The sequence below is a fragment of the Medicago sativa genome, chromosome 2, assembly GCF_051527215.1.
Source record: "Medicago sativa cultivar Bolivia chromosome 2, Bolivia_mono, whole genome shotgun sequence".
NCBI lineage: Eukaryota > Viridiplantae > Streptophyta > Magnoliopsida > Fabales > Fabaceae > Medicago > Medicago sativa.
In genome coordinates this window covers 19,596,760-19,616,565 of record NC_140750.1, presented here as the reverse complement: position 1 = coordinate 19,616,565, position 19,806 = coordinate 19,596,760, and the positions used below count along the sequence as shown (strand labels likewise).

The 19,806-nt window shown below is 32.5% G+C and overlaps 1 protein-coding gene and 3 pseudogenes across 2 annotated transcripts; 2 read left to right on the top strand and 2 right to left on the bottom strand.

Annotated features, from left to right (window-relative positions):
• Positions 1–522: 522 nt before the first annotated feature.
• Positions 523–1,582, bottom strand: LOC146945292 (putative F-box protein At3g16210). The gene has a single exon (XM_085748834.1). The coding sequence runs from the start codon at positions 1,580–1,582 to the stop codon at positions 704–706; it is 879 nt and encodes a 292-aa protein (XP_085604960.1). The 3' UTR covers positions 523–703.
• A 5,590-nt stretch (positions 1,583–7,172) lies between these two features.
• LOC146945291 (protein FAR1-RELATED SEQUENCE 5-like) lies at positions 7,173–9,736 on the top strand (annotated as a pseudogene). Its single transcript, XR_015028165.1, has 2 exons — positions 7,173–9,322; positions 9,414–9,736. The product of XR_015028165.1 is annotated as a protein FAR1-RELATED SEQUENCE 5-like (transcript).
• Positions 9,737–15,034: 5,298 nt separating this feature from the next.
• LOC146945290 (UDP-glucose 6-dehydrogenase 1-like) lies at positions 15,035–15,784 on the top strand (annotated as a pseudogene).
• Positions 15,785–16,930: 1,146 nt separating this feature from the next.
• Positions 16,931–18,168, bottom strand: LOC146945289 (F-box/kelch-repeat protein At3g06240-like; annotated as a pseudogene).
• Positions 18,169–19,806: the final 1,638 nt, after the last annotated feature.

Sequence of the window (19,806 nt, the reverse complement as noted above, 5' to 3'; positions counted from 1 at the left end):
AATCTCCCTTCTTCCTCTCGTCGCCGTCTCCGTCATGAACCAATCTATCGTCGGTGCCATCTCAACCCATCTTATGCCAACTCATAAGTGTGCTCAGGAATGTTGTTTTAATAAGTAGTTCATGAATCAATCTTTTTATAACCAGCTTGAAATAAATTCCAGTGGCAAGGAGGCGGCGGCGGGAGGCATCTGGAGGAGAAGGTTTAATACTGCAGTAAAAGAGGAAGACGAAAAGGATTCAGGAAAGAGAATTGGATTTTTGTTATTTATTTTAATTAATCAAATATTTTTATTAATTTAAATCTCAACCCTTGATTGTTTTTTTTTGCCACATGTCTTACATCTAAACTTTAAATGGACTAAATGGAGGCTTGACTAAATGAAGCATACCAGAACTCGTTTAATTGGTACCAAAAATTAGGTGACAAACAGAGCAAACACATTGCATAAATATAACAAGTATTAAAGTTGAGACTATTACTTATTTCATTACATCACCACTGGTTACTAGTATATGATATGAAAACCAGTACAATATGCCATAGAGAGTGACTAGTGAAATAAAACAAGTAAAACTTGATAAATATAGTGTGGCCAATATTGACAAGCCAATTTGCATATGAATAACGACTCATAAATCTAAGATCAATGCTTTAAGCTTAAAATCATAAAATGTTAAACCTCTAGGATGAAAACTTTAAGCTTAGACTACAAAAACAACTGACCCATTTAACACAACCAAACAAACATCACCATGCATGTGTAAGGGTGTTGTGAAAAACACTTCATTGCTCAAGTTGAATGACACATCATCCCTTTTATCATCTATCGTCCGCAACCAATGGCACACTCCATCCAAGTACACCTGAGAACCCAATCGGATGTGGTAAGAAATTGGTTTATCAACATCGAGTTTTCTCCAAGAGTGACTTCTTAGACTATATATCTCATAAAAGGGGGCAGGTGTCTTACACATATTTTTCCAAGAATGCACAAACCGGATGACCTTGTAGTCATCATTGACATGGTCATAACCAAACCCATGAAGAAAATAATTAGTGGCGCCATTAGGTAGAGACTCAGGAAGGTTAGGAGGAGGTACGACATAAACTTCGTTGGTAGCTGGATTCCACAACACTATCTCTGAAGGATAAATACAGTCATAGATACAAAGAATACCATTAATACAGTCATAGATACAAAGAATACCATTAACAGCAAAACACAAAATACTAATATGATCATAAAGGACATTCTGTTGAATGTCAAATGGAGGTGGCAGATCCAATTTGATCTCTTTCTCAAACTTCTCACCTGTAAGAAAAGACAACTTCTTCACCGGATCCAAAAACCATTGAAAGATGAGACACGCCTCGTCATCATCATACTGTGAATGAGATTTGGAAACAAGATTGTTGCGGAACATGTTCATGAAAATAAGGTTTTCAAATAAATGAGACCATGATTTGCGAACACAAGCAAAACGTTGAAGAGGTTTAACAGGAAGTTTAGAGAGAATAGAGAAAACAATATCATCGGGTATATAAGTACCATTAACCTTCTCAAACGTTGGAGGAGACATACGTGAATGAATGTTCTGTGTAAAAGAAAGGAAAAGTGAATCGTGAATAGATGTTAATTTATTGAAAAATTTATATCTCACTAACTAGAGTTGAATATAGTTGAAATATGTGAAATGTTTTTTAACATAGTTTATTTATTTCAATGACATCAACAATATAATAAAAAATCTAAATTGTTGTCTTTTTAATAACACGAACAACAATCATTATTATAGAAAGTTATTTAATGATATAATTGAAATAATAAAAAATTCAGCCCAAAATATTATATTTACTTTATATATTGTAAAGATATACTTGATCTAATTTGTTACATTTTTTTAAAGGATAAAGGGAAAAAAAACATCACATATACTCGTATTATGTTTGTTACACTCTTTTTTATTTTGAATTTACTCTCACCCATTATCTTTTTTAAAGGATAAAAAATAAGGAGAGAAAAAAAATGATATATCATGAACAATATGGATTGAGTTTGGAACACTTTTTAATTAATATTTGAAAGCACGTATCTCTATTTGTAGACATAAAATCGTCACTTATAGGAAGCGGTTTCGAACTCTGAATGTCAAAATGAAAATCATATATTTTAGGGGCTGCTGCAAGTGAACCATACATATAATGTACCACTATAAGAGGGGAGTGTGAGTTTTCTTGTTAGATGAACGACAAGCTCAAACTTCTTTGACACCTTTTTTTTGAAGAAACTTCTTCGACACCTTATTCATGCATTCAAGACAATTGCGGTTGTTGGATTGAGATCAAACAATCTTCATTTCAATATATATTTTGATTTTTTTTTAATATAAAAAAATATTGAACTTGAAATTAGACCATATGATATTGATCCAATATGATCACAATTGTCTTGAATGAATGAATGCGTAAAAAATCTAACTGCAGTGAGAACAAGCACCAGGTGACCAAATACCACTACTACATGTTTTAACAACAACCTTACGCAAATCAACACTTGGATGTTTAAATGTACATTCGACTTCAACAACAAAACCACTGCCTTTTATTCCAAATATTTTAGCCAAAACGGAAAGACCAACAACGTTGGTCACATAATAATATGTCACATTCACAATGCAAGCATTTTCAGATTTTCCCTTTTTCTGCATTTCAAGAACAAAAAGACCTTTTTTGTAGGAATAATTGTACGAAACAATAGTTGTCTCTATGAGTAATCTTGTTTGGTCCTTGTGAATGATATTGGAGAAATAGATCTATTTCATGAAAATGCACGAACATAACATTTTGTGTACAATAGCTTACGACATTTATTTAAGAATTGATAGAAATTTTTAGGCAACCACATTTTAGTTCTGTATTTTTTTCTAAAAAATAATTGTATATTGACTTCATTTTTTCACCGTTGATGTAAAGACTATATAGCATGTATAATTACAAGAATTTAAAACTCGAACTCACTACTTAAGACAAATGACTTTTACATGATTTTATATTGTTATGTTATTATTTAGTTTCTGTTTTTTTGTTGTTGTATTGACTTAAAAGCAAGTTGCAATTTTTTAGTACCGATTAAATTCATTTAGATTTTTCTAAGGATAAGAGAGAGGGGGAAGCATCCAAAAGAATGAGTGGTGGGGCAATGGAGCAGGCTTTATTGTAAGGGGAAATGGAAAAATCATAGCACGTAAATAACCGAATAACTGAATATATTTTCTTATCTCAACCTAGTTTAGTTACTAACACATTTAAATTAACCGGATTTGGATTTCCTGCTGTTACAGCAGGGTGCTGTAACAAATCAGGACTGTCCAATTTAGATCAATGGCTCAGATCATTAAACCATGTTAAACTTGTGTTTAATCTGAACCGTCTATTTTTATATCAATGGCTGGGATTTATTACAGCACCAGACTGTGTGCTTTTCTACAGCATCAAATCCTGGTCCCAAATTAACCAAGGATAATTTGCGTAGCCCAGACCAAGATGATATAACACATGATTGTGTGTGGAAATGAACGTATATTCTTAATTTTATTTTCAAGTAATCTGAACCTTTGATTAAATCAACGTTATTTTGTTAATAGTTAAACGACGAAGGACTTAATTGAACGCTCACCATAGAATCCACCATAAAATCCATTTGTCTTTTCTTTCTTTCTTTTCAATTGCCGTGTTTTATTACTTTGAAGGATTGTTGTTTGTTCATAATATATGATTGCCTCTTAGATAAAGAGACGGGCAAGAGTTTTAAATTAGTGAACCCAAGCATGATTTATTATTACATTATTAAATAAAAAAATTAAAAAAAGTTAATATATCCTTAATTTTAAATTAATAAAATATTTTTTGAATATTAGGTAAATCACACACAATTCATTTTTTCTCATTTTCATGATCAATTAAACATGACTCTTAAAATCATTGCAATCACAAACAACACCGTCAATTTCATGCACAAACCACTAATATATCTGGCAAAGAATATGTATATCTTTCTCATTTTGTATGTATTAAATATGACTCTTAAAATTATTCATTTCATTCACTAACAACATCACCAACTACATGCACGAACCACTAATAAATCTTGTAAAAAATACATATATCCCTCATTCTTCATGTATTAAATAAGCATATTTGAGTAATGCATGTCATGTGAGAATTAATATCATATATGTTAGAAATGCAAGGTGATTGTAAAGCCTCTTACATCTATGTATCATGTATCTATTATATCTATCAAATAACAACCGTTTTTTTTATAAGTAATCGAATACAATTTGCATTGCTATATTATTTTATAGACAAAATTAAAATTAAATTACTTCCCACTTTTATATTATATGAGAAATATCAATACCGTCAATTATTTATTTGGTCTCTCATTTGTTTTCATCAATTAGTTTTTATTTTCTTCTTTTTCTTTCTTTTTTTAGTACATGCAAGGTGATATTTTTGTAAATACACGAGTACAAAATATTGTTACCCTCGAACTATTAAAATACTATTATAAAAAAAAGCTTAAAAACACTTTTGATCCTTCAACTTTTAAAACTTGCAATTTTGGCCCCCCAGAAAAATAACAATTTTCGCCCCCTAACTTAAAGATAATGTGCCGAACTTGCTTAGTAGACGCCATGTGTCTCGAAATAGGGGACCAAAATTGCTATTTTTTAAAAATAAGGGGCTAAAATTGCTATTTTTAAATATGAGGGACGAAAATTCTACATTTTGTAAAGTTAAGGGGAAAAATTGTTATATTTTTTTGTTATGGAGCCAAAATCACAAGTTTTTAAAAGTTGGAAAGCCAAAAATGCATCTAAGCCAAAATTATTCCACTGCTATGCACTGACAATGAGAAATTCAAAAATGAAAAGTTAATACTGTCAAAGTATAGCACTATTACTAATACATTCCCATTCCATATTGTTTTGAATTTCATACCATGTTTCTCAAATTGGCTTTGGAATTAAACAATCTATATTTTAATTTAATATGATAGAAGTCAATGAAGAAAGTTGTCTTTTTTTATTTTTTATAAGTGTATGATATCTAGAAGATATCATCTAGATATCATAGTATCAAATCAAAGTCTTGATGTCTATAAACTTGTAGTTACATTTGAACTTTCAACTGGTTTTAACAAAGAGGATGTATATGATTCAGATAGATGAAATCTTATCAATCCATAAAAAAGAGGATGTATAGATATGATTATAAAAAAGATACCTTCAAAAAAAGAAGTTGCATGCCTAAAAAAAAAAGTTGTATGCCTTTCCCAACCAATCCCACATATGAGGCCAAAACTAAGTGTTACTAACAAGAATCGCTTGTATCTCTTCATATGCCACATTGTACAGATAGATGTATGAAAAAATCAGCAAGACAACATTGAAGCTAAATATAGCTGCGAGCAAGAGAAAGAAGTCTTCGATAAACTTAACATTCACCCCCCTCAAAATGGAGTGCATCTTAATTTGCTCCATTTCACTTTGCTCAATTTACCCCATTTGAAGACATGGATGTGTGACATGTGGAAAAAATAAAGGAAAATGATTTATAGCACGACACATTTGTCGCACGACATACACGAAAGCATTTGCCTCATGCGTTTTGCTTAATCCTTAATTAGTGAATGGCTTTCTTCATAATTTGTAGTATTTTTATATTTCTAGTATTTTCAAGAAATGAAAATGATTCCTAGTGTTTTGGTTTAACAAAAAAACGTGATTCTTTTTACAAATAAAAAATTTATCATTGTTGGATTTTTTTTAACAACAAATTTTATTAAAAAACGGATCCCTACTCAAAATGAACATAGACTGGTGATTTAGAAAATACAAACAAAAGGTGTCGTATATAGAAGGAACACCTGAAAATAAACACCAAAAAAAACCCCTACACATAACACCTAGCTAAACCCTACCTTCAACAACCTTGACTCCCGATCTCGAATCAAAAGCGATAATATTCAGCTTTATGTAGTTTTCGATTCTTTTAGATCGATTTGCGGTTTTAATTTATATCGTTTTATATTTTTTCTTGTTACAGTATTGATTTAGATTTGAACATCCATCATCATTGCTTTATGGATAGAAACATATAGAATATTAAAAATTGTTTTTTTAATCAATTTTTAGTTAAAACAAAATACTAGAATTTTTTTTTTGGAACAAAATACTAGAATTACAAAACATCCTTCAAAAAAAAATCAAAACGCTAGAAATCATGAAGGGAGCCACTAATTAGGAAACAAAATGCAAGTAGTAAATGTCTTCGTGCATATGGTGCGACAATTGTGTCGTGCTATATAGCACAACTCAAAAATAAAATCAATGGCTGTGATTAAATGGCTTGGAAAAATCAATTCTTTAATGAGGAAAACGAAATATGCGCGCTCTGCTATCAAACTCTTCCTCTTCCTTTCTCAGACAACTTTCCACCTTCCTCCCCCATAATCATCGAAACCACCTCTCCTTCCCATCGGCTCCGCCGTCACCTCTCCTTCTCTCTCGCCGCTGCACCTCTCTCTTGGTCTCCGTCAACGTCATGAGCGAACCCCATCATCCTGCTACCAACACTAACGAACCCGTCGCCGCCGTCTCCGACCATCCCTGCGCCGCTGCCATTGTTGTTGATCAAGGTAATATAGTTTGCCTTCTCTATTTTATTATTTGCCGTCTCTTTATTACATGATGTTGTTTTACTGTGTTGATGAAAAATTAGTTTCTAGGTTCACTTACGTGATGCATTACTTACATGATATACATATATATAGCTTTATGGTCACTATGTGTGTAACTTTATATAATCACCATCCTTTCCCCCAATGTTTTTTTAATAGTAATAGATAGCTTTATGGTCAACAAATTCTTATGCAGTCTAAGTTTTTCTAGTGGCTTTTTGCTGTTATGTTGTTTTTGTTCAGTTGTTGTCAAAAAATCATCAGTTGTTTCTGTTTATGTTGTTTCTGTTCAGTTGCCGCGACTTCAGAATGTTGTTTTCTAACACTGTTATCATATATTCATGTAAGTTTATGTCTGAAATCATCACTTATGGTGGCCTTAATTGTAAATTTTGGTTTTTTCAGATTGTGTCAATAAATTGGTTAACAACATTCATGAACAAAATGTGCAACACGGACAAGGAAGTATTGCCAACAATGTACCTCACTTGGAAATGAAGTTTGATTCTGAGCCAGCGGCTTATGACTTTTATAATGAGTATAGTAAAAGAATTGGATTTGGTATTCGTCGAGAATATGGAAATAAAAGCAGAGTTGATGGAGTTTTGACTTCAAGAAGATTCACATGCTACAAAGAGGGTGTACGAGGTGTTGACAAAAGACGTCAACCAAAAGGGGAGCCTAGAGCAGAAATTAGAATGGGATGTTTGGCGCGTATGGTTATTTCACTCGATCGGAAGATAGAGAAATATAAAGTTGTTGACTTTATAGCTGAACATAACCACCAACTTCAACCTGAGCATGTTCATATGATTCGCTCTCATCGACGCATATCTGAGACACAAGCATCACAAATTGTCTTGGGAGATGAATCTGGATTAAGACCAAAAGATTTGCATGAATATATATCCAAGCAAGCTGGTGGAATACAGATAGTTGGTTTTACAAAAAAAGTCCTTACGAATTACCTTGAAACCAAAAGGAAACAGTCACTAAAGTATGGTGAGGTGGGTGCACTGATGATGTATTTCAAAAAAGAAAGTGAAAATCCCTCGTTCTATTATGACTTTCAAATGGATGTTGAAGAGCAAATAACAAATATATTTTGGGCGGATGCACAAATGATAAATGATTATGGGTATTTTGGTGATGTTATTACTTTTGACACCACATGCAAAACAAATAAGGGTTATCGACCGCTGGGAGTATTTGTTGGACTAAATAATCACAGGCAAACAGTCATTTTTGGTGCAGCATTGTTATATGACGAAACAATCCCTTCTTTCAAGTGGTTATTTGAAACATTTCTCAAGGCAATGGGTGGTAAAAAGCCAAAAACCATTTTGACGGATCAAGACACCGCGATGGCTAAGGCTATTTCTTTAGTTATGCCAGAAACATTTCATGGATTGTGCACTTGGCATATAAGACAGAATGCTTTATGGCATGTGAACCACTTATATCAAAAGAGTTCACAATTCGGTTTGGATTTTGAAGCATTGATAGATGTACACGAAGATGAGGGTGAATTTTTGAATGCTTGGAATTCTTTACTTGTTGAGCATAATATATTGGAAGGGTCGTGGTTGCATACAATTTATCAATTGAAGGAAAAATGGGCATGGACATATGTCCGGAAAACATTCACTGCAGGTATGAGATCTACTCAATTAAGTGAGAGCTTTAATGCTGATTTGAAGAACCATTTGAAGTCTGATTTAAATTTGGTACAATTTTTTACACACTTTAAAAGAGCTGTTAATGATAAACGAAACAAAGAGTCAGAAGCTGAATATGAGTCAAAAAATAAGCTGCCTAGATTGAAAATGAAGAAGGCTCGTATGCTCATACAAGCTGCAAATGTTTACACTCCTAGAATATTTGAGGAGTTCCAAGAGGAATATGAAGAATATCAAGACACTTGCGTAAAAGATTTGAAAGAAGGTTTGTATGATGTCACAAACTATGATAATCCAACGGAGAGGATAGTTATGGGAAATGCTATGGAACAAAAAGTTTCATGTGATTGTCGTAAATTTGAGACACATGGCATCTTATGCAGTCATGCTTTGAAAGTTTTAGATGTCATGAACAGTAAGTTAATTCCTGAAACCTATATACTTAAGCGATGGACAAGAAATGCAAGGTTGGGAAGTGATCAAGATTGGAAAGGGAGGCATGTTGAATTAGACATAAAAGCCCATTTCATGAAGCGGTACAATGAGTTATGTCCTCGAATGGTTAAGTTAACCAACAAAGCTTCAGAAACTCATGAAACTTACACATTTTTGTCCAAAGTTTATGAAGAGTCCAGCAAAATAATTGATGATATGTTGGCCAAAAAGTATGTGGATGGAGAATCAGGGGGCATGGTTCATGTATCCATATCAATTGCAAATGATGAAATTTAATTGACAATGTGGACACCGTTGGTATGGCAAAAGGCATAGCTAATCGAGAAAGTTCACGCAAGCGGAAAAAGCGATATAAATCTTGGATTGAGAAAAAAGATAAAAAGACAAAGATGTGCTCCAAGAGAAAGAGATCTGGTGAAAATTTAGTACAGTCGTTACCGGTAAGTAGTTTTTATCTATGTATTAAATTTTAGTACAGTCGTTACCGGTAGGAAACCATATTATTTATTTATCTTTTCTTACATTATGCAGCAAGAAACTACAGTTCAAGCGACACAATCAAGTCAAGTTGGCAATGGAACTCAACATCAAGCTATAATCCAAGAGTCATAACCAAGTCAAGCTGACACATACATTCACATTCGATTGGCTGTTGAACTGTTTTTGTTCCTGGTTTTTATTTGCTGGGCTGTTTTTGTTCCTTCTGCTATGTCGTTACCTTTGTGGACACTTATAGGTGTTTTTGTAAGTTTATAGGTGCTTATTTTAAGAGTCATGGCCTTGCAACATGTTGCTAACAACTTTTACAGTTTTCGACCAAGACCTTAATTCAAAACCTGAATCATTATATGACAAATTGCGGTGTTTTTTTTACTTATGATATTATGTGCTGCTGCTATTTTCAATTTCTGTTCAGCTGCTTTTGTCAAATTGCGGTGTTTTTATTACTTATGATATTATGTGCTGCTGCTATTTTCAATTTCTGTTCAGCTGCGTTTGTCAAGTTGCGGTGTTTTTATTACTTATGATATTATGCGCTGCTAGTATTTTCAATTGCGGTGTTATCATTAGTTAAAGTATTCCAATTACGACGACGTTACTAATTAAAAAAACCAATGCTGCGACTTCAGAATGTTGTTTTCTAACACTTTTATCATAATAGTGATGCCTATCAATGGAAAGAAAGGGAAATATATCAGTTTCGAGTACTGATGTACTCCATGAAATATGTTTGTTCATAAGGGGAAATATATCAGTTTCGAGTAGTGATGCGTATCAATGAAAATTTCGAGTAGTGAAGGAGAACCACCTATGATTAATTATGTATGTTCATATAATTTTAATCACTTTGAAGACAGGACAGAGGGGCTTAGAGCACATTGAAACAATCTTTAACTCTAGCTCCAGCTACAAACCAAGACCAACATAAAATTTTAATAACATCTAAAGCAAGCCTTGTCAACCATAACCAACATAAAGAGGTAAACTGAATCAAGCATTCATATGGTGTGACCTAGCACCTTACAGTGAGAACAATATGCAGCGCATCAGATAGTTTGCAATTGCAGTAATTCACATCTTATCCCATCCATTAGTTAACACAAATAATAGGAGATGGAGATTTTATCGTTTAGCTCAGTGTTAAAAAATTCATATGGGTTCCATATTAGGGACAAACTACATAGTTGCCAAAATTGGGAATTGAGATTCATTATTATTGGATCAAGCCAGCGTTAATCCAATGAAGGTCACTTTGCAGAGAACAAAGTCATAATCCATGAAATGAAGCAACTCAATTCTTCTTAAATAATTTTTTTATGGAATGGATTCTTTCTTAATCAGAAGGGGGGGAGAGTGCGCCAGTGGATGGAGGGAGAGGTGCGGTGGCGGCGGCGGCAGTGGCGGCGGTGGCGATGGGAGGGAGAGAGAGGTGCTATCTGAGAAGGAAGAAGGAGAGTTTGCAAGCGCGTGGGATTTGTTTCAGAGTAGAGACCGCGTAGGATTTTTTCTCATTAAAAAAATTGCTTTTTCCAAGCCATTTAATCACAGCCATTGATTTTATTTTTTCCACATGTCACACATCCATGTCTTCAAATGGGGTAAATTGAGCGAGCAAAGTGAAATGGAGCAAAGATGCACTCCTCAAAATGATTACCAAGAGGGTCTCCCATTGCTGATAGTGTAGACATAATTAACCACACTCAGCGTAGCAAAGATTATTGTTTTATATTCTACTTTCACACAAAGAATCGCTTCCATGTTTTGAACCATTCTAAATTGTTTACACATCCTATAAATTTAGAAATTTTCTCAAATTGTCATTTTATACTGAAATTTTCGAAACTCATTCATGAATGAATTTGAGATTTAAAATAAAATGTCGATTATGGTTTAGTAGTTTTATTGAATGTTAGATTAATTAGGATTCGAAGAGAGAAAAAAATAAGCCTTTTTTTATTGAGCCAAATTTATATTTTAATTAGTAAGTTTTAAGTGAAATAATGTCTGAATCGACATTATTCAACTTCGATTATAATTTTAACAGTTCTTTCAAATTTGAGAGTTTCAAATAAATTAAATAGAAGATGTGGGGGTTTGAATCGTAATACTAGAAATGTTGTGAGATTAGAATTGTAAAAAAAATTAGAGGACCAAAATACAAATTGAATATTGCTTTTCTGACCTTACAAACTTCCTAATAACACATGGAAGTTACGTAAATACCTCTTGCGGTAGTTAACTATCGACGGCAAACCTGGCCGCAGTTAACTACCGTTGGCTCTCAGCTGTAGTTAACTACCGCTGGCTCCCAGCTGCAATTAACTACAACTGGCTTTGCTGCACTTAAGTGCAGTTCCTGATAGAAAATCAATTGTGATTTTACGTGTTTCAGTCGAAAAATCAAAATAAATCTAGACCTATTCGAAATGCAACGAAACTTTACAGACCCTCTATATGTATTTTTATAGAGCTATCTGCAAAAGACCAGCTCAAAATTTAATTTATAGGTCGATGTTTCGATGTTTGGTTTCTTGAGTTTTTGGCGCATTAAAAATTCATATTTAATTCATCCGTTGTCGGAAAATTCTAATTTTTTGTGGAAAATATTTTTTTATGTCCTTAACATGTGTTCAAAAAATAATGAAAAAATCCAACCTCTATATAACTTTTCCGGATGCGTAGTTAGAAAAATATTGTGATTTTACGCGTTTCGGTAAAAAATTCAAAATAAATTAAAGCTTAGTCGAAATACTACGTAAATTTGCAGATACCTCTATACGTATCTTTATAGAGGTGTCTACAAAAATTCAGCTCAAAATTCAATTTCTAGGTTGATGTTTTGATGTTTTGGTGTCTTGAGTTTTAGGCGCGTTAAAAATTCGTATTTAATCCATCCCTTGTCGAAAAATTCAAATGTTTTGTGGGAGATGTTCTTTTTTTGTCCTAAACTCGAGTGCAAAAAATAGTGAAAAAATTCAATCTCTAGGTCACTTTTCTGGACTCGCACATCGAAAAAAATTGTGATTTTGCACTGTTCGGTCTAAAAATCAAAATAAATCGAGACTTAGTCGGAATGTTACGAAACTTTACAAACACCTCTATAAAAAAATACATATAGAGGATGTGCAAATTTCCGTAGCATTCCGAATAAGTCTCGATTTTTTTCCGACCAAAACGCGCAAAATCACAATTGATGCTCTGCCAGGAACCGAACTTAAGTGCAAATGAGCTAGCGGTAGTTAAATGCAGTTGGAAACTAGCCAACTGTAGTTAACTACTGCCGGATTTATCAACGGTAGTTAACTACTGCTGGGGGTATTTACGTTACTTCCATTTGTTATCAGAAAAGCAATTTTCATACAAATTAGAGAATTGGCATGTTACAAGTACCTAAAAACTTAGAATGAGTCAATTCATTTCACTTTATTTCACATACTAACATACACACAGCGGCGTTGTCAGGACCCTGGATCAGGGGATTCAAGTGACGAAGTTATTACATAGTTTAAACTCAAAACATAAAATCTATTCGCTAAGCTAAAAAATTATTCAAACAATTATCAGAAAAGCAATTTTCATACAAATTAGAGAATTGGCATGTTACAAGTACCTAAAAACTTAGAATGAGTCAATTCATTTCACTTTATTTCACATACTAACATACACACAGCGGCGTTGTCAGGACCCTGGATCAGGGGATTTAAGTGACGAAGCTATTACATAGTTTAAACTCATAACATAAAATCTATTCGCTAAGCTAAAAAATTATTCAAACAATAAGAGGAATTATTTTTTTGGTGGTGTCCGGGTTTAGAACCCCGAACCTTGCATATATTATGAATTGTCCTTACCAACTGAACTAAGCTCACGGGGACAAACAAAAAGAGGATTAGTTGCACTTTTGCTTCCCCTATTTTATAAAACTCACCAAAATAGCCTCTTTTAAAAAAAAAATAGACATTTTGGTCTTTCTATTGTCATATTTCTCACGATTATGGTCCAGATCCATGTTTTTTCCCCTAAAACGATGATTTTTATGAATATCTTTTTTAAAATCAAAACACATCTTTTACACCAAAAAATAAATTGTAATCAAAATTATTCAAACATTCTACGATTCCCACAACGTGGTTTTATATATATTTTGAAATCATTGAATAATCAATTTATTACCTATGTTATCTAACACATCTTTCTCAACATAAGTCATGAGATAATCAATCATTCGTTTAATCCGATTTGATTAAGCAATATAGTCTTCACCATCGTTGTAGCATAAAAGGTGATCATTGCTAACTTTGATAGTTGTTAGATTAACATATCAATTTGTAAATTTCATAATTTTTTACACTAACAGCAAATTCTAATATTTACCACTTAACATTTAGAAAAGTAATACCATCTATAATATAGAAAAGAAAGGGAGAAATCAGGGATTGAAAGCAAACATTTTTTAACAAGTAATAAAAATGAGATTGATAGAGGAAAAAAATTATGAAACATGAGTTACCACATAACATTTGCGTTGTGGCTCTCCGCCACTGCATACACATAATCATTACAATCTTTTTTTTAAAGTTGTTTTTTTTCTTCTTCATGCAACTACATATTAATCTCTCGAGCATCGTCGATCCCAAATGAACCGTGAAATCCCTCTATACATTTTAAGGATATAAGATCCTTCATACTTAGAAACTCCAAATGCTTATCATAGTTACGATGGAGATAGTCACTACGCCTTGCTGCATGTCCCACTCATATTTGAAACCGGGATTTTGATTAAGTTAAAAAAGACACGTGTGATCTCATCGAAACGTCTTTGAGTATAATTTATACCATCTAGACCTGCATTAGTGTGATTTTGTGACGATATACAATTCATTTTTGATATAAATACGATGACAAACATAAATGAAAATCAGCTTATTTAACTGCAACTTGGAATCATTCTTATTAGTGAAATACAGATCACACAAATATCAATAAAATATTTGAGACAATTCTCAATGATAAAACATTTAAAAAAAAAACAGAGCATCATAATAATCTATACACATTAGGTTTAAAAGCAAATTGAAAATGACTCCCTATACCTAAAAGGAGAAATCCCTAATAAGTTGAGCTACCACTATAAGATTATTTTTCCCTGTAACAATGTACATATAACCTGCTATGAACTTCTTTCCTCACTAGTATTTAACTGCTTTAAATTGAAGCCTATTAGTTTTCTAAATACTAATTAACTAGATTTGTAATTTTTCTATGCAGGCTATCACTCAATGGTGAGTTTTCTTGTAAGATGAGAAGCTTAACTTCTTTGACACCTTTTTAAAGAACCTTTTGTGAGCAGAAGACCGATGACTTTTAAGGCCACTCTTTGTTTGAAGGGTTTCATTGAGACGGAATTTTCCAGCATTTAATTTTTCATAGTAATTTAAGTTTTGTTCTTGACCTAAGGCAAATTGGGTTACATGCTGTCAGATTTTTGCCTTATTCACATATTCAAGACAATCGTGATCGTTGGATCGAGACCAGACAATCTAGATTTCAATACATATTTTGATTTTTCATTTTTTCTTTAATCGAGTTTGAAATCTAGACACCCGATGTTGATCAAAAGATCATGATTGTCATGACTCATGAATGAGTAAATGCGTCAAAAAGCTGACTGCAGTCAATTATGGTCTGAGCTAAGGAGCAAAACTTTGCAGCAATTTCAGCCTTCAGCGCCATTTAGTACTTACTACTTAAGGTGGCTAGATGATTTGAACCTTAAAGTTTTGTTGTGTTTAGTCTAGGTTCCTTGCTTCCATCCTTAATTTGAACCTTAAATTTAGGATTACATTATGTCAATCTAGCATCGATGTGAACCGTGTTGTAGCATCGATGTTTAACACAGTTGCTAACTAGAAGATAGTTGTCTTAGGATTTGCATTCAAGAAAGACACTTGTGATACACTGGAAACGCCGGCCATTGATGTGTGTAATAACGAGCTACTCATGATAAAGCGCGCTTGAGTATATTTGATTGGGATCATCATATTCATATTCAGCCAATTAGTCCTTTAAATAAGGAGAATGTGAGTGTTGTGTTGTTTGGGATGCTTATGAGGCAACAAAAGATGCAGATGGTGTTTGTATCTTAAATGAATGGGATGAGTTCAAGAAACTTGACTATCAGAAGATTTATGATAATATGAGAAAACTGCATTTGTTTTTGATTGAAGGAATATTGTTGATTTGTGATAAGCTACGTGAGATTGGTTGCTTATCAGAAGATTCATTGTTTATTCAACTGGTAAGCTGCTTGGTTTATGGCTCAAAGGCATGCCTGATGTGGCCTAAAACATTACTTCATTTTCTTAAATTCAAGTTTGACACAATTTTATTGGGAAAAAAAATCTTTCACAATTTTACATGATGTTTTGTGCCTTCCCGTAGTAGTTGTTATAAATAGGTGTAAATTATGGGAAAATCCGGAGTTTCGTCTAGTGATAAGTAAAGTCTGAACAAAAAGTGTTTAATACATAAATCGAACTCGGATTTTCCCGAACGATCTATTATTTGGTTGAGTTCATTAACCATTTGAGTCTAATAATTTAGCATGATTAACCCTTTTTATACTTCATATGGCTCATGTGAGGGGTAAGTGTAAGGCTGGCCATGCTGACATGAACTCCATCATATAAATATGTATTGCTTACAAAAGGAATGTTCACAAGTACCTAAAGTCCTACTCCCTATGCAACAAAATTAGAACATAATTGGTGAAAATCACATTAGTTTATCCCACATTTGGCTACCAAGCTGCATTGTGGGTGCATTTAGGAATTCAAATATCTTACGAGTTATATTGTATAACATGTCCATTCTAATCTTGTAATGTGAACAGAATATCTCATCACATCTAAACAAGTTGGAGCAGCTACACATTATACTTTGCAAGTCCATGTATCTTTCAGTACCTATTTGCATTATCACTCTGAAATTTCATAAGCTTGATTGACAATGCAATCAAATTACTTGAACAGAAATATTTAATTGACTTAGAACATACTAAAAATTAATACACAAAGCAAACACATTGCATATAGTAGAAACATAAAAAGAGCATAATATATTAAAGTTCAATTTTTTACTTCTTTAATTACATCACCATTAGTTATTAGTAAAAATAAATAAGTAAAGCTAAGAAACAATCAAAGTATACATTGTAATCATATTGAAGTTCAAACTTATACTTTTCACGTTACATCTCGCCCATACAATAAAAATAAAAACCAGTCCAATATGACATAGAAAGAGAGTAGTTGGTGAAATAAAACAAGTAAAACTAAACAAATACTTCTATCTCTTAAACTTGAAAATCAATATAGTGTGGCCAATATTGAGAAGCAAATTTGCATATGAATAACTTGATGAAAATGCTACATCATAATAACTAGACTCATAAACCTCTTAGATTAATGCTTTAAGCTTAAAATCATAAAATGTTAAACCTCTAGGATGAAAGCTTTAAGCTTAGATTATAAAAACAACTATTTTTTTCATTCCTTCAATCGGCGAAGATTTTTCCTGTAAATTTTGATGTCACAAATAATTCCTTTTTCTTTAACATCAATATCATCAATCACTCCGGTAGTTAAATCAAAACAAACTAGTTTGGATTTATCATCTTTTTTCTTGAAGAATTAATATATTGCCTTTCTTCCCGGCTGTGATAGGATACAAAATGGAAGACAAAGGTCCAACGTCGAAGAGTCTAGTCCATGATTCTTTGACACCGATCTCACCCAAAATTGATATGCTGAAAGATGTTGACCCTCTATGATATGAGATTATAGCAACTGACCCATTTAACACAACCAAACAAACAACACCATGCATGTCTAAGGGTGTTGTGAAAAACACTTCATTGCTCAAGTTGAATGACACAACATCCCTTTTATCATTTATCGTTCGCAACCAATGGCATACTCCATTCAAGTACACCTCAGAACCCCACGGGCTGTGGTAAGAAATCGGTGTATCAACATCGAGTTTTCTCCAAGAGTGACTTCTTAGACTATATATCTCACAAAAGAGGGCAGGTGGCTTACACATATATTTCTGATAATGCACAAACTGGATGACCTTGTAGTCATCACTGACATGGTCGTAACCAAACCCATGAAGAAAATAATCAGCGGCGCCATTAAGTAGAGACTCAGGAAGGTTAGGAGGTACGACATAAACTTCGTTGGTAGCTGGGTTCTACAACATTATCTTTGAAGGATTAATCCAGTCGTAGATACAAAGAATGCCGTTAATAGCAGAACACAAAATACGAATATGATCAGAGAGGTAATTCTGTTGAATGTGAAATAGAGGTGGCAGATCCAGTTTGATCTCTTTCTCAAACTTCTCACCTGTAAGAAAAGACAACTTCTTCACGGGATACAAAAACCACTGAAAGATGAGACAAGCGTCATCATCATCATACCATGAATGAGATTTGGAAACAAGATTGTTGCGGAACATGTTCATGAAAATAGGGTTTTCAAATAAATGAGACCATGATTTGCAAACACAAGCAAAACGTTTAAGAGATTTAACAGGAAGTTTAGAGAGAATCGAGAAAACAATATCATCAGGTATATAAGTACCACTAACTTTCTCAAACATTGGAGGAGACATAAAAGGAGTTTTTGAATATGCCGTGAAGTGAATGAATGTTCTGTGCAAAGGAAAGGAAAAGTGAATCGGAATAGGGCTTGAAAGCAGAAGAGGCGAAGGGTTTCTATTTTATAACTATAACTAGAGTTTTTTTTTGAGGGAGCTATAACTAGAGTTGAAATAGGTTTGGCCGAGTTAATGTTTATAACAAATTATGTTTATCTTTTAGAAAAAAAAATATGACAAATATAATATAAATTAATATATTTTTCAATAACACTAACAATATAATATTGCTATAGATATATTTATTTAAGGATATAATTGGGATAATGAAATATTCAACCCAAAATCTTTTATCCTTTTTTAAATATTTTTATAAATGCAATCCCGTGTATCCCATTAATATATTGGTATAGATATAAACTTATTTAAATAAGTAATCTAATTTATGTTTATATGCACTAACAAAAAAAAAAATTTGGTCAAAAATTAACGAATTAATATAACAATGAGATTAAACTCTCTTTGGATATTTAACATGATATGTTTAGAATTTGACTATATATATTACACCATATTTCAGTTTTAATAAATATAAATTACTAAAAATTTAACAAATTTATAATTTAATCCACAATGTAAAATTTAATACAATAATAAGAATTTTTCTAATTACACCCATGTATTCTTGGTTACACTCCAAAATGATAAAATTAGCCTTAAGTAAAATTTAATTCTCAAATTCACCCATTCATCCAGAAGACTAACGCATCTTCCTTCTTTCTTCTTCCAAAACTCAGTTTAAGTAGGTCGAGTAAACTGAGTTTAAGTGTACGTACTTAAACTCAGATTAGTTTAAATAGGTCATGTAAACTTAGTTTAAGTAGGTCATGTAAACTGAATTTGGGTGCACATACAAAAAATTGTATTTTCTTGATAAAAGTTGCACAAACCGATCCAACCCAAACCACATGTTTTTTTATCTTGCGATTTGGATGACTTTTAATCAGAAAACCAAATCAAACCACATCGCTAACACCCCTACTTATATCAATGAGAACTAAATTTATTGAGGAAAACATTAGTGGGGTCATTGTCTTCATACAAGTTTTAGAGAGAATAAAAGAAATTGATATATTTATAGGACCAAAAACTTATTTAAACCTAAAAATAATAAAAATAAGTATTTCATTACAATCAACACAAAATTACAAAATATATATATAAAAAATGAAGAAAATTTGAAATATATTTCGTAAATATCAAAGAAAAATTTCAATTTAATAAATCATGAATATTATTTGGAAATAAATCTTCTTATGCATTTCACAAATATTCAAAATATATAAAAGTAAGAAAGTTTGGAAATATTTTGCATTTACAAACTATATAGGACTAATTGTTAGATATAACTGTTGAGGCAAAATCCCTAATTAATTTTAAAGATAATAAACCAATATGATTAAAGAATTAATGGACTTTGATTAATTCTTTGGTATTTAACTTGTGCTCTTGAGTGTTTTACTAAGACAGGAACAAGGTTTAAATCATACCAAGAATAAAGAAATCAAAGGACATTTGAATTCAAGATCTAACACTGAGGTCAGAAAGTTAGATCAGAATGTTGCTCGAAGATCAGAATGTTCAAGCAGAGATCAGAAGGTTGTTCTTAACAAGCCAAGAATCTCAAGAACATTGATCCAGGTTATGCAAGGCACATGTGACATGGATATATGTCCAGAAAAGTACATTTGCATGGATCAAG